We start from the raw sequence: 12,628 nt of genomic DNA on the forward strand, positions 1-12,628 counted from the left end.
CTAACAATCGCCTGCACCCGCACACGAACACCCACAATCACACTCGCACGAACAGCCACGTGCGTAAGTCGGCGTCTCGAGGGAGAACAGGGGTTTAGGAAGGGTGGTTTCCTGCGGTTCTGCAGGGGGTGGTGTTCTGTAGTTCGGCGGGGGAACAGGGGCTAATGGAGGGGGTTTCGGTGGTTGTCTGCGTATGAACCGGGGCTTGGTTGAGGTTCTGCGGTTCTGCAAGGGAACATGGGTTTGAGTAGGGTTGTCTGCTCTGTGGGTCTGCAGGGTAGGACATGGGGCTTACAGAAAGGTTGAGTGTGTGTGTGATTGGAGGGGGGAAAGGGGGCTTAGATAGGGTAATGGGGGGGGTTAGGTGTGTAATGGGGGGGAAGGGGGGTTTAGATGGGGTAATGGGGGGGGTTAGGTGTGTAATGGGGGGGAAGGGGGGTTTAGATGGGGTAATGTGGGGGGGGGGGGGCGTTTTAGAGAGGGTAAGAGTGATTGGAATGTGGTACAGTGGGGGGAAAGGGGGCTTAGGGGGTAGGAATGGAAAGGGTCGAATGGAGGCGTGCAGGGCACGTGGAGGAGGGAGAACGCGGGTCAACGGCGGATGGGGTCACAACAAGAAGGGCGTGTGGCACGTCAGGAGCTGCAGAGGGCGTCACGGCGGCTGTAGAGGGCCACGGCGAGGAGGGCGGGTTCAGGGCGTCGGTGACCGGCGAGGCAGGGCGCAGGAGGTGGTACAGGGCGTCAGCGACCGGCGAGGCAAAGGGCGCAGGAGGTGGTACAGGCGTCGTCGAGAGCACCCGGCAGGCAAAGGCGCGGGCAGTGGCGACACGAGGGGAAGAGGGAGGGGAAGGAGGGGAAGGAGAGGAGGAGGGGGAAGGAGATGGAGGGGAGGGAGAAGAAGATGGAGGAGAGAGCAGGGAGATGGAGATGGAGGGGAGGAACCACGCAGGGAACGGGAAGAGAGAGAGAGAGAAGCAGTTGGGGTGGGGAGGGGTCGGGGAGAGAGAAGGGTAGGGTGGGGGGATAGGGAAGGGTGTGGGTAGGGTAATGGAAAGGCGCTCGAGGGGTGGGGGGTAGGAGGGGTACGCCCATGGAAGGGTGCCCATGGGGATGGGGGGTGCCCAAAGGGGTGTCCAAGGGGAAGGGTAGGGGGGGCGTCCATAGGAGGATGGGCAGGGACCCAGAAAAGAGCGGCGTACCCCCGTCCCGTGCGCGTGCACGGGGCGGGGTAAAAAAAATTTGCCGTGACGGGATCGGAATAGCACCGGGATGGCGAGACGGGTCACGCGGACGCAACCGGGGCGCTTGGAAACACGTAAAATTGAAAACGGGTGCGTTCACGTGCGGAACGAGGAGCGCGAAAATACATAAAAATAAAGAAAAATTAATATCTCCCAATTCGGACATCAAAACGAAAGGTCATAAAAACAAAAAGTGGGCAGGACGGCAGGGGGAAGACAGGGAAAATGTGCAACGGGGGTTCCGGGGGAAAGACAGAGCGGTCACATGCAAAAAACGGGTCAAAAACCGCAATTAAAAATGAATATCGAAAGATCCGTGCATCGGAACGAGGTGCAAGAAAAAGAAAAAATGCGTAGAAAGACGTGCCCGACAATCTATCACATCAAAACATAGTTCCGACTGAGATAAGACGTGTTCACGTGGGAAAAACCCAAAAAACACACTCGAAAATGGGATCGAAAATTAATATTGGACAAATCGCTGGCCAGAATGACATGCAGTAAGAAGGAAAAATGTCTGCAGGAAGGGGTGGCTCAGGGTTGTCACATTACAACGCAGTTCGGGTTGAAGTAGGAGGGGTTCACATGCGAAAAACACCAAAAATATGTTCGAAAACACATTGAAAAATTAATAATTAAAAATCCAAAAGTCAAAAGTGGGGAGAGGAAAAAGGAAAAAGGTGGGGGAAGGCACAGGGGACACAGTTGTCAAATCAAATTGGAATTCTGCTACAAACAGGGCAGGTTCACATGGAAAAATGTCAAAAAGACGCACGAAAAAGTCTCAAGAAACCGAAAAATTAATAGTGGACAAACCGTGTATCAAAATGACATGGAGTAAAAAGGAAAAATGTCAGGGGAAAAGTTGTTGGCAGGGCTATGATGTCAGATCATGGTTCCAAAGCAAGCAAAGCGCGTTCACATGGAAAATCGGCTAATTTGCGCAAAATGCTTCAAAAATTAATAACTCAAAAATTGTGCACCGGAATAGGGATAGGTAAAAAGGAAAAATGGTCAGTTCAAAGGGAGGAATAGGGCTATAAGGTTGGATGTGGACTTCGGTGAACGTAGGATGGGTTTACATGCAGGACCGCAAAATCAGGGAATGAAGGAAAGCTGCAAGGGAACAGCCCCGAGGGTGGGTGGAACATAAACGGATGGGTTGGAAGGGACCCCGTCAGGGTAAAAACAAGGCATGGCATAGAGGCATGAGCAGGTTGAGGCATATGAAAAAGGGTATGCAATGTAGACGCGCAGGGACGCGTCCCCACACTTAAAACCTGAACGGACAGGGTTAACTGAGCAACAGGGACCTAATACCACACCATAGACCATCCACTAATGTCCCCACACTTAAAACATGACCGTCACTGAGAAACAAAAGGTGTAGGGTTAGAAAAACTTGGCCCATATTGTAAAGAATCAAGGTTGATTGTCGATGGCACGTCCTGTGTTGTTGTCGGCTGCAGCAGGAGGTACCAAGGTTCACTCCAGCACACATCCGTCATGGCAGGGGCCACGCGGCAGTACCCAGGGAGGTAGCTGGTTGAAGGAATCGCAGGAAAGTCGTCGATGATGAGGAATGTTGCTCTCAACTCAAAGTCACTCAAATGGAATGAAAGAACTGCGGGCCAGGACTTATATCACTCGAGGAATAATGATTGAAGCCCATATCTCGTACCCGGTTTAGAAATCGACAGGGGAATGGTGCAGAGGGAGTATGCCAGGGTGCACAGTTGATGGTGCATCAGTGCATCTAACCCATCTGGCATAGGTGCAAGGAGGAAGGCAAGGGAGCCTGACAGTGCAGTATACAAAATAGGGTGATGTGTCCTGTGATGACGATAGAGACCCACCCCGTGGGTGCATAGGGAAACAGGAACATACCTGACTCCAAGTGTCATAACGTCCCTCAATCTCACCTCTCGGGAATTGATTGAAGAAACTCTAGTCACACTCAGTCCACCCTCTGTCTCACACTCTGCTGATAGATACAGAGGGGCAGCCCTTTCCTGAAACCCATTGATGTAATCCTCACAGTCACTTGTGCAAAGGTTGTATGCCTTGTGCGCATTTGATGGTGCAACTATGCATCTCGCCCCGTGCTGACATACGGTGCGAGAAGGAAGGCCAGGGAGCCTTATAGTGCAGTGCACAAAAACAAATCGTGCTTTGTGCAGTGAGAGGCCCATCCCATGCGTGCAACACTGCATTCACACATCTCACCTCTCATTTGAGTTGAAGAGAAAAGACTGGTCACTCGCCCCACGCTCTATCTCGCTCGCTGTTGATAGTGACAGAGGGCAACCATACTCACTTCCCCATCCGATTAGGATGAAAGCTCGCATCACTCAATTGTTTGTCGATGAAGATCGCGTCGTTAGTTGTTGAAGAGGTGTACCTAGGGAGGTAGCCAACAAATCGAACGTTGTGTTGGATAGGAACATGTCGTCTGCTAGAGGACAGTTAAACGTTCTGTAGAGAGACCCAGGACACAGTGTACCAAGGGAGTCAGCTTCGGAATTGGATCCTGGGGATGTCAACTGATGAATCCACTTTCTGGACTGCTGGGTGTTGCCACCTTTTCCACAGCCAGCTTCTCGCCCAAGGGTGTTTGCCACCTTTTCTTGGAACGAGGCCTGCTATGACAGGGAATTACTTCCTTTTCTCCCATAACAGTTTTTTTTCGTTTTCTTTTTTTCTTTTTTTTTGCTTGTTTTTTCTTTTTTTCTTTTTTTTCCTTGTTTTTCCCTATTCCCGAGGGTGTTTCCACCTTTTCTCGAAGAATAGGTCGGCCTGACAGGGACCGAAGTCCTTTTCTCCCATAACCGATATGTATATTTTTTTCTTTTCTCTTTTTCTTTTGTCGATTTAAGCAAGGGAATGGTGGAAATACCACTTGTCAGAACCCACCTCGCCATTGTCGCTAGTGGAAAATAGAGGATAAGAGATCAAGGCTAGAAGATGGGGTTGAGGGGACAGAGGGTTGAGTCCACCTCATCAGGAATGGCTGAAGAACGGCTATCAGAAGTAGCATCATAAGAAGTACAGTGCCACGCCAACAGGGGAAAGAATTAGGTGACCGTGATTGTCAAGATCCCCAAGGAGGGAAGTACTTCTTCAGGCGATATCCATTGATCAGGAAGGGATCATCAGAGGCATCAACGGTCTGCACTTGGACAGAGCCGTTAGGGTTGACAGCAAGTACCTTATATGGGCCCATCCACCGCTAGTGGAGCTTGCCAGGAAACTTGCCAAATCGTGAATCATAGGCTAGGACCAAATCACCTTCTTTGAACTCCTTGTGCTTGTGAAGCTGTCATGGTAAGCCTTGCGTTGAGCTTGCGTGGCTTCCATGTACTATAGAGCCATCCTACGAGTTTCGTCCAAACATTCCAGGTGCAGGAGATGGCGTTGCAGTGAATCATAGTCCCCCAAATGCTCTTTGATAGCCACTCTCAAAGAGGGTAATTCCAGTTCAACAGGGAAAACAACTTCTATACCATACACCAGCTGGAAGGGTGTTTGTCCTGTTGCTACTTTATGGGAGGTTCTGTACGCCCAGAGGACCTCTGTAAGTCGATCATCCCAATCACGATGATGTGCGGCAATCGTCCTTGTCAGAATCGAGTAGAGGATGCGATTGGTGACTTCGACTTGGCCGTTGGCTCTGGGGTAGTAAGGAGTGGACTTGCGATGGCGGATCTTATACAGCTCTGTCAACTCTTCCATAACTTTATTAATGAAATGAGTGCCTTTGTCACTTATCAGCTCTAGGGGACTGCCAAAACGGGTGATGATATTCTCGTACATGAACAGGGCCACGATGTTACCATCATCTCGCTTTAGGGCTTTAGCTTCACACCACTTTGTGACATAATCCGTACATACAAGGATGTATCTATTCTGCTTCCTTCTGGTAGGAGGATTGATTGAGCCTACGAAGTCGATGCCCCACTTCTCAAACAGCTTTAGGGGAAGAATAGGTTGCAATGGCATGGCACTTGTTTTGGTGGGTTTCCCCATTCTCTGACAAGCATCACACCTTTTACAGTAATCATAGGCATCCTTGTGAATGGTCAGCCACCAGTATCCTGCTAGCAGAGCCTTCCTGGCTGTGACTTCTCCCACAAAGTGGCCTCCACATGGCTTGTCATGGCAAGCCTTCAGAACAATCCCAATCTCATCTCCTACAACACATCTTCTGAGCACTTCATCTTTGCCTTTCTTGTACAGTGCACCGCCTAGCAGGGTGTAGGGGGCTGATTCTAACATAAACTTCTTCCTTTCCCGACTAGAAATGCCAGGAGGGAACTGTTGGGTTGCCAATAGATTGGCAATGTCTGCATACCAGGGAGTTACAGTTTCTACCAAGAATAGGGAAGCATCAGGGAGGTCTGGATCATCCTGCTCCTCTTTTGCAGTCTGTGGGATACGCGACAGATGATCAGCCAGAACATGGGAACGACCAAGTTTGGTGATTACCGCAAAGTCAAACTCCTGGAATAGAAGGAGCCATCTCATCATTTGTCCTTTCACATTTGCTTTGTTCATCAGGAAGGATAGGGCCTCGTGATCCACATAAAATTTAAAGTGGGTAGACAGGAGATAGTGGCGGAACTTCTCTAGGGCAAACACCATAGCCAAGCACTCCAGCTCTGTCACTATATAGTTCCGTTCCCTACCAGTGACTTTTCAGCTTGCGTAATAGATCGGTTGATCCAGCTTCGAGGAGCCCTTCTGGCATAGAACTGCGCCTAAGCCTTCAATTGATGCATCAGTGTGTACATGAAACTCTTTCGTCCAATTAGGAGGTTGCAGAATGGGTGCCTCAATCAGACACTGCTTCAGAGTGTTGAAGGCTATATCACATTTGTCCATCCAAACAAACTCTACATCTTTCCTCAGAAGCTTGTGCAAGGAGGTTGCCTTTGTTGCAAAATGGGCTATGAACCTTCTGTAGTAACCCACATGGCCTAGGAATCCCCTCAACTGTTTGAGGTTGGTGGGTGTTGTCAGAGCTGTGATCTTTTCGATCTTTGTAGGGTCTGTTGATATCCCTTGTGTAGAGACAATGTGGCCCAACAGAGCTCCAGAAGAGACCCCAAATATGCATTTGTCGGGGTTGAGGGAAATCCCATACTCCCGACATCGGTCAAAGCATTGTTCCAAGTGTCCCCAATGTTCCCGGATCAAACTATAGACATAGAAGTCATCCAAATATACCTCAATAAAGTCGTGCAGATGATTTTGGAATGCGGCCATCATGACTCGCTGGAAAGTAGCAGGGGCATTGTAGAGCCCAAATGGCATCACTCGATAAGCGTAGGTCCCCCATTCTGTGGTGAATGTTGTTTTGGATTGGTCTTCTTCTGCGATTTGGACTTGGTTATATCCACTGAATCCATCCAGAAGGGAATAAAGCTCATGTCCTGCCACTGTGTCCAATAGTTGGTCTGTGAAAGGAATCGAAAAGTGATCCTTCTTCGTCTTGGAATTCAACTTGCGGAAATCCACACATATACGAAGCTTGCCATTCTTCTTGGGTACAACCATGATGGGTGAAACCCATTCACTATTTGCCACTAGATAGATGAACTCGGCTTCCAGAAGCTTTAGCAGCTCTGCTTTCACCAATGTGGAATAATTCGGGTTCATTTGCCTCTGTCATTGCCGTACTCGCTTGGCATCAGGCTCCAAGTCAATATGATGCTGACATATTGTGGGATCAATCCCCTTTAGGTCTTTGTAGGACCATGCAAACACGTCCAAATTCTCTTTCAACAAGTTGTACAAGGTTGACAACTCCTCTTCTGGTACGCTGCTACCCACCTTCAAGTGGCATTCAGTGCCATCTGCATCCACAAAGGTTAACTGCCTTTCACCTTCTACTTCACGGATGAAGGTCCCATGGACTGCTTCTGGATATAGATCCGACTCCTTCAAGGGAGTGGTGTCCTCTTCTGATGTCCCACTAGACCCAACTTGCTCCTTGAGATGTTGGAATGGGATTAGAGCCGTTTCGGGTTTGGTTTCACGATTAGTTACCTCTTGGCTTGAAGACTTGTCTTCTGATGACACATCCAGGAACGTCACATAACAGGGACCCTCTGATTTCTGTTGGGTTTGTGGGACTGGTGCTTGTTGGCACGGTGCATCATCATCATCTTTCTTTGGCAAGGATGGTTGAGGATGGCATGAGCCACTGTTGAAAGACGGCTTATTCTTCTTAATCCATTTCTTATAAAGATTTTGCATATGAGAAGATCCATTTACCAGACCAAATGGTACCATCGCCATTCTGTCCCACAGCATGAGCTCGTCTTCTTCTGATGCTTATGGAACTTCTTCTTCATATATATCCTCTTCGGGTGGGATAGACTCTTCCATCTCGCTTTCATAACCTTCTTCTTCCATATCATCTCCTTCCTCCTCTGTCTCTGTCTCTGTCTCTCTGTCTCTGGCTCTGTAGGAGCTCTGTAAGAGAAGAATAGGTTCTCTGTTTTCATCTTCTGCCTCTGTCTCTGGCTCTGCTATGGCCATGTAACAGGGAGAGCAGTACATCCATGCTTCTATCTCACTGTCAGAAGTGATTTCGAAAATCGTTCCTGGTTCAGGCAGGAAGTATTCTCCCATTGATAATGGCTTTGTATCTTTTGGAAGTTGGCTTACAGTATCCACTGTTAAGGAACGTGCCACTGTTTTCTTAGGAAGGATCTGTTTGACAGCATCTTCGTCTGTTGAGGTTCCATCTGTAGCCTCATTAGGGGAGTCAGAAGATAATTACAAGGAGGTGGATCCATGTCCTTGTTGAGCACCATATAGCTTCAGCACCACTTTGTCGAGGTTTCTTTAAACCAATCCGTCCTTGCTCTGGCTTCAAAAATCCATGGTCTGCCCAGTAACAGAGGGTAGGATGTACCATAAGAGTTTGGCTTCACCACCAGATAGGTTAGCCAATAATCTCTTCCAGCCACTATAGTCTTCACATATGGGAGAATGCCCAAAGGCTTGATTCTACTCTGATCTGTCAGTCTGATAAGCCATTGGGTTGGTTGCACACCTTGTAGGCCTAGATCCTTCATTGTCACATCCATCATAATGTTCACTGATGAACCACCATCAATCAGTGCATTTGCAATAAAGCAGCCTTCGATCCACACACCAGTCTCTGGGGTACCCGAATCTAGGAAGGCGTTAGCCACATCCACTTTTTTTACAGGCTCTGGAGCCTTGTTGGACTTTGTTGCTGTTGAGGGAGCAATCCTTAAGCCACGTCTTCTTGTTAGTATACTTTTGAACTATTTTCGGCAACTGGGAGACAACATCAATAATTGTCGGAATGTGAGGTTTGGTTTAAAGGTATCTAGATCTCTAACCAGATCGTATTCCTTAATAGGATCCACTGGCTTCTCTAACCGGTTAGGGAATGGGGCAACACCCATTTTCATTTTCCTTGTTTCTTCCAACAGGGATATCATGGGAACTTCTTCTGCCACTTGTGGCATTTTCTTCTCTTCTATCTCCTGGACCTCTGGTCCTGTCTCTGGAACTGTCTCTGTGACTCTCTGTGGCACTGTAGTGCTCTATACGGCACTGTTAGGCTCTGTTCTATTCTGTTCTTCTGGTGGAAGATTGAACTTCACTGTTCTGGCAGGAGGATTATTTTCTTTTTGGATAGGTGGTTCCTTCTTCTTTGCACACGTGATGGCAGCAACTTCCAATTCCACTAAATTGGAGGTAGGCTCTTGGGCCTTGGCCAGACTATCAGTAGCAATGTTTTTCACTGGGGCTAGGCTTAGACAGTCTTTTGCAGTGTGGCCTTCTCCTTTGCATCTACTGCATAAGGGCTTGTAATCCACTGACCTTCTGGGATTTGGACAATTTGGTGAAATGTGTCCCTTTTCTCCGCATCTGTAACACTCCACTTCTGATCTCTGACCACCGCCAGACTGTCTTCCTCTGTAACTTTGTGAGGGAAATCTTCTGGGTCCGAAATTAGGACCAAACTCTCTAGGCTTGGGTCCAATATCCTGTGTTGTCATTTTAGATTCTAGCAAGTTGAATCTTGCGTCCTCTTCCTTTCTTCTCCTATCATGCATCTCGTTCAGAGAGAAAATATCCTCTGTATGGTTCTTCCGCAAACAGTAGGAACAGAAAGCTCCAGGGATGGTTGGTCCAGGGATGGTTGGTTTTCGTGTACATTCAATGGCTAAATGGCCAGCTTGATGACACTTACCACACCAAGTATTTGACCGCATCACATCTCTTCCTGCTCCTGCCACATTGGATATGCTGGCGGTATTCACTTTCATTGTCTGTAGCTGCTCTGTAATCACATCCATCAACTCCTTTTTGATATTCGCAACTAAGTTGGATAAGTAATCCTTCAAGCTTTCTCCTCTTGAGGTACTGGCAGTAGGGTTTTGAGGAGTCTTTGTAATCACTGCATAAACAGGTTGGGCTGGTGCAGAGGGGTCTCTGCTCTGATTCTGATTCAGAGCTCCTGTTTGAACTGTTGGCTGTTGGCTCCAATTGGTAGGGTTCCACTACTGATTTGGCATTGGGGAAATTGGTTGGGACCATTGTTGTTGTGGTTGAACCATCATTTGAGGCATTGATTGTGGCCACTGTGGATTTGGTGCACTGTACTGTGATACTGGGGGCATCTGTTGGTAGGGGTAGGGAATGGTCCCTGGGATTGCATTTGGTGGGTACATCATTCCTGGCATCAGAGGAGGTAGGACTCCTCTTCCTGGATTCATCGCCAATCTAGCTTCCACTTCATCGTACAGTCTTGCACCTTCTGTTGCGGCTTGCAGTGTGGCTGGTCTTTGTAGCTTCACAAACTTACGGACTTCTGGTTGTAATCCTCTGAGAAACACCCCCTTCTGAATGCCATCATCTAGATTATGGTTAGTTCATCTCTTCAGGATGGATTCCATTCGTGAGATATAAGCTTTTACTCTTTCTCCAGAGGACTGACTTAGATTCATAAATTCCTCTCACATCCACTCTTCAAAACCTTCACGCCTGAATTTAGTGAGGAAGGCCAACTTTAGGTCATCCCATGTGCCAAAAGTTCCTGCTGCTTGTCTCTCATACCACTGAAACGCTGCACCCTTGAAAGTGGCAGGGAATATTGCCAACCAATGCTCAGGGGTTCTGGCATTGTTAGCCACACATGCTACCATAAACTCTGCTATATGAAGATCAAGGTCTTCATTGTACTCTCCCTTAAAAACTGGCAATGGGACTACATTCGCTGGCCATCAATATTTCCAGGACGGATCTAGCTTGGAAGTGGACCTCCAGTAGGAGGAAGGGCTTGATGTGACATTGGGACTTCTGTAAAGAGTTCCGCAAGGGCGTCAAAGGAGGCTTCTGCTGCGAGCTCATTCTCGGCTCTGATTTTTGCTTTCTCTCTTCTCACGTACCTCTGGACTCGTTCTAACGCTTGCCTCTTTATTGCGTCATTTATCAGGGGGTTGGCTCCATTATGTTGTTAGTGCTCCACAGAGGGTTAACAGAAGGCTTCAGTATCTGGAGGACTCTCTTGCCAACATTTCTTCTACTTCTTCCTTTTCAATGTCTCTGAATTCTGCTTTCATGCCACTGCACAGAGGAAGGTATTCGGTTCTGAAGGTGTCAAAATGCATACGTCTGAGCATTGTGGTGGTGCCATCATCATAGTAATGCCAGCTTCTGATGGTTTCAACAGTGTATGTTGTGAAAAACACTCTGTCTACCAACTTCCTGTGGGTTGCCAATTGAACAAACAGAAGATTTTCAGTGCACCAAGCATCCCATGTATCTTGTTGCTGAGCATCCACGAACAAATTCCAACTCTTTTCCTTCTTGTCTTTGTGAACCTCTACAGACCAAGACTCCTGAAGCTTCTTCACAATCTCCCACTTGATGATTTCTGGAAACTTCTCAATGAATGCCAAATCTTCCATGTATGGTCATTCTCTCTGTTTTTGCTCTTCAGTTTGTTCCCAAACAGTTTGCCACCAAGATGCAAGTTTCTGCTGCTTCAACAAGAAGAGGAAACTGTCCACCACATAGAGCATGCATCATGATGGTGATGTGTTTCCGCCATTGTGGGATGAACTTCTTGTGGAAAGTGGCATTGATTATGAGAAATTCCAACTCTTCAGTGGAAGAAGGAACTTTACAAACATCCATTGAATTCTTCTCTTCTTGGCAATGCCATTTCCTTCATTTTCAGCCTCTTCTGGTGCTTGTTGATGGCAAAGTTCCCCGGCTGCACACCAAAAACATGGAGCCCCAAGAGGAACACCAAGGAAAAGGGAATTCTCTTGCAAGAAAATCTATCTTGTAACATCAACAAGCTTGTTTATTAGGTTTTATATGATCACTTTGAAGAAAAGAACACCGGGCACAACAAATCTTCATGCAGCATCATGTAGATCTCCCACGGATTTGATAGAATCAACCATATTCTTCAATATCTTCATAAAATCCATCAATAGAACAAAGAAAGCAAAGGAATACAGCATCTTTGAATGGAAATACATCACATAGTATTCATCTTCAATATCTTCATAGTCTTTTCTCTCAATCTCTCACATACAATCACTCTATTTTAGTAGAATTGGCTATCTCTGATTCTCTCTCTCTCTCTCCATCAATAATACATCATATCCTCATTACAATCTCTCATAATCACTCTCAATAATCCTTCTTAGGTCGTGGATACCCCTCCCAAGAGGTATGTCTGGTAACTTCTTTTAGCTCTTTTGCACTTGTATTCACCTCTTTCCAAGGCTAGAAAAATTTCCCAAGCTACACATACATTCTACAGAACACATACAGAAGCATACAGAACAGTCACAGTACAGTTACAGTACAGAGACAGAAGCTCTACAGAAGATCTACAGAAGGTTACAGAAGGTCATCAAAACCTCATAACTCATACTCAAACCATTCCAAACTCTCAAAAACTATTCAATAAGCTTTCACAAGATCTCAATTTTCATCAATCAATAATCCATCTCTCCTTACAGAGAGAAAACATAACAAAACAGAAGCTATACAGAAGCTCAACAGAACCTATCAGAACATATCAGAATCTCATATCTCTACTGAAAATCATCATGAGCTTCCAAAACATAATCAATATCATCTAAAAGATTCTCAAACCACTTCCAAACCAATCAATCATCTCATAAAATCAACCATTCTGCTCTCAAAAACAACAAAAATCAGCCAAAAAACAGGTCATTTCAACACTCAACATAACTCACCCCACAAAGTCCATGTGAGCCCTCCTTCTCCCCTTGTTAATCCTAGGAAGGATTCCTTTAAAACTTAAGGAAAAGGGGGGGGGGGGGGGGAGCAAAGTGAGAGCCAAGTGATGTAGC

General features: G+C 46.9%; 1 protein-coding gene across 1 annotated transcript in view; it reads left to right on the forward strand.

Moving 5' to 3' along the window:
- The first annotated feature begins 537 nt into the window (after positions 1 to 537).
- LOC148011911 (uncharacterized) overlaps positions 538 to 12,628 on the forward strand; it is a 33,556-nt gene continuing 21,465 nt past the window's right edge. The window contains exon 1 of the mRNA XM_087670432.1: positions 538 to 800. Within this exon, the coding sequence (XP_087526558.1) occupies positions 538 to 800 (263 nt within the window). The remainder of the gene's footprint in view (positions 801 to 12,628) is intronic.

This window comes from Lygodium microphyllum, chromosome 28 (assembly GCF_053477565.2).
Source record: "Lygodium microphyllum isolate KBCC chromosome 28, Lygodium_microphyllum_v1.1.10, whole genome shotgun sequence".
NCBI classification, from domain to species: domain Eukaryota; kingdom Viridiplantae; phylum Streptophyta; class Polypodiopsida; order Schizaeales; family Lygodiaceae; genus Lygodium; species Lygodium microphyllum.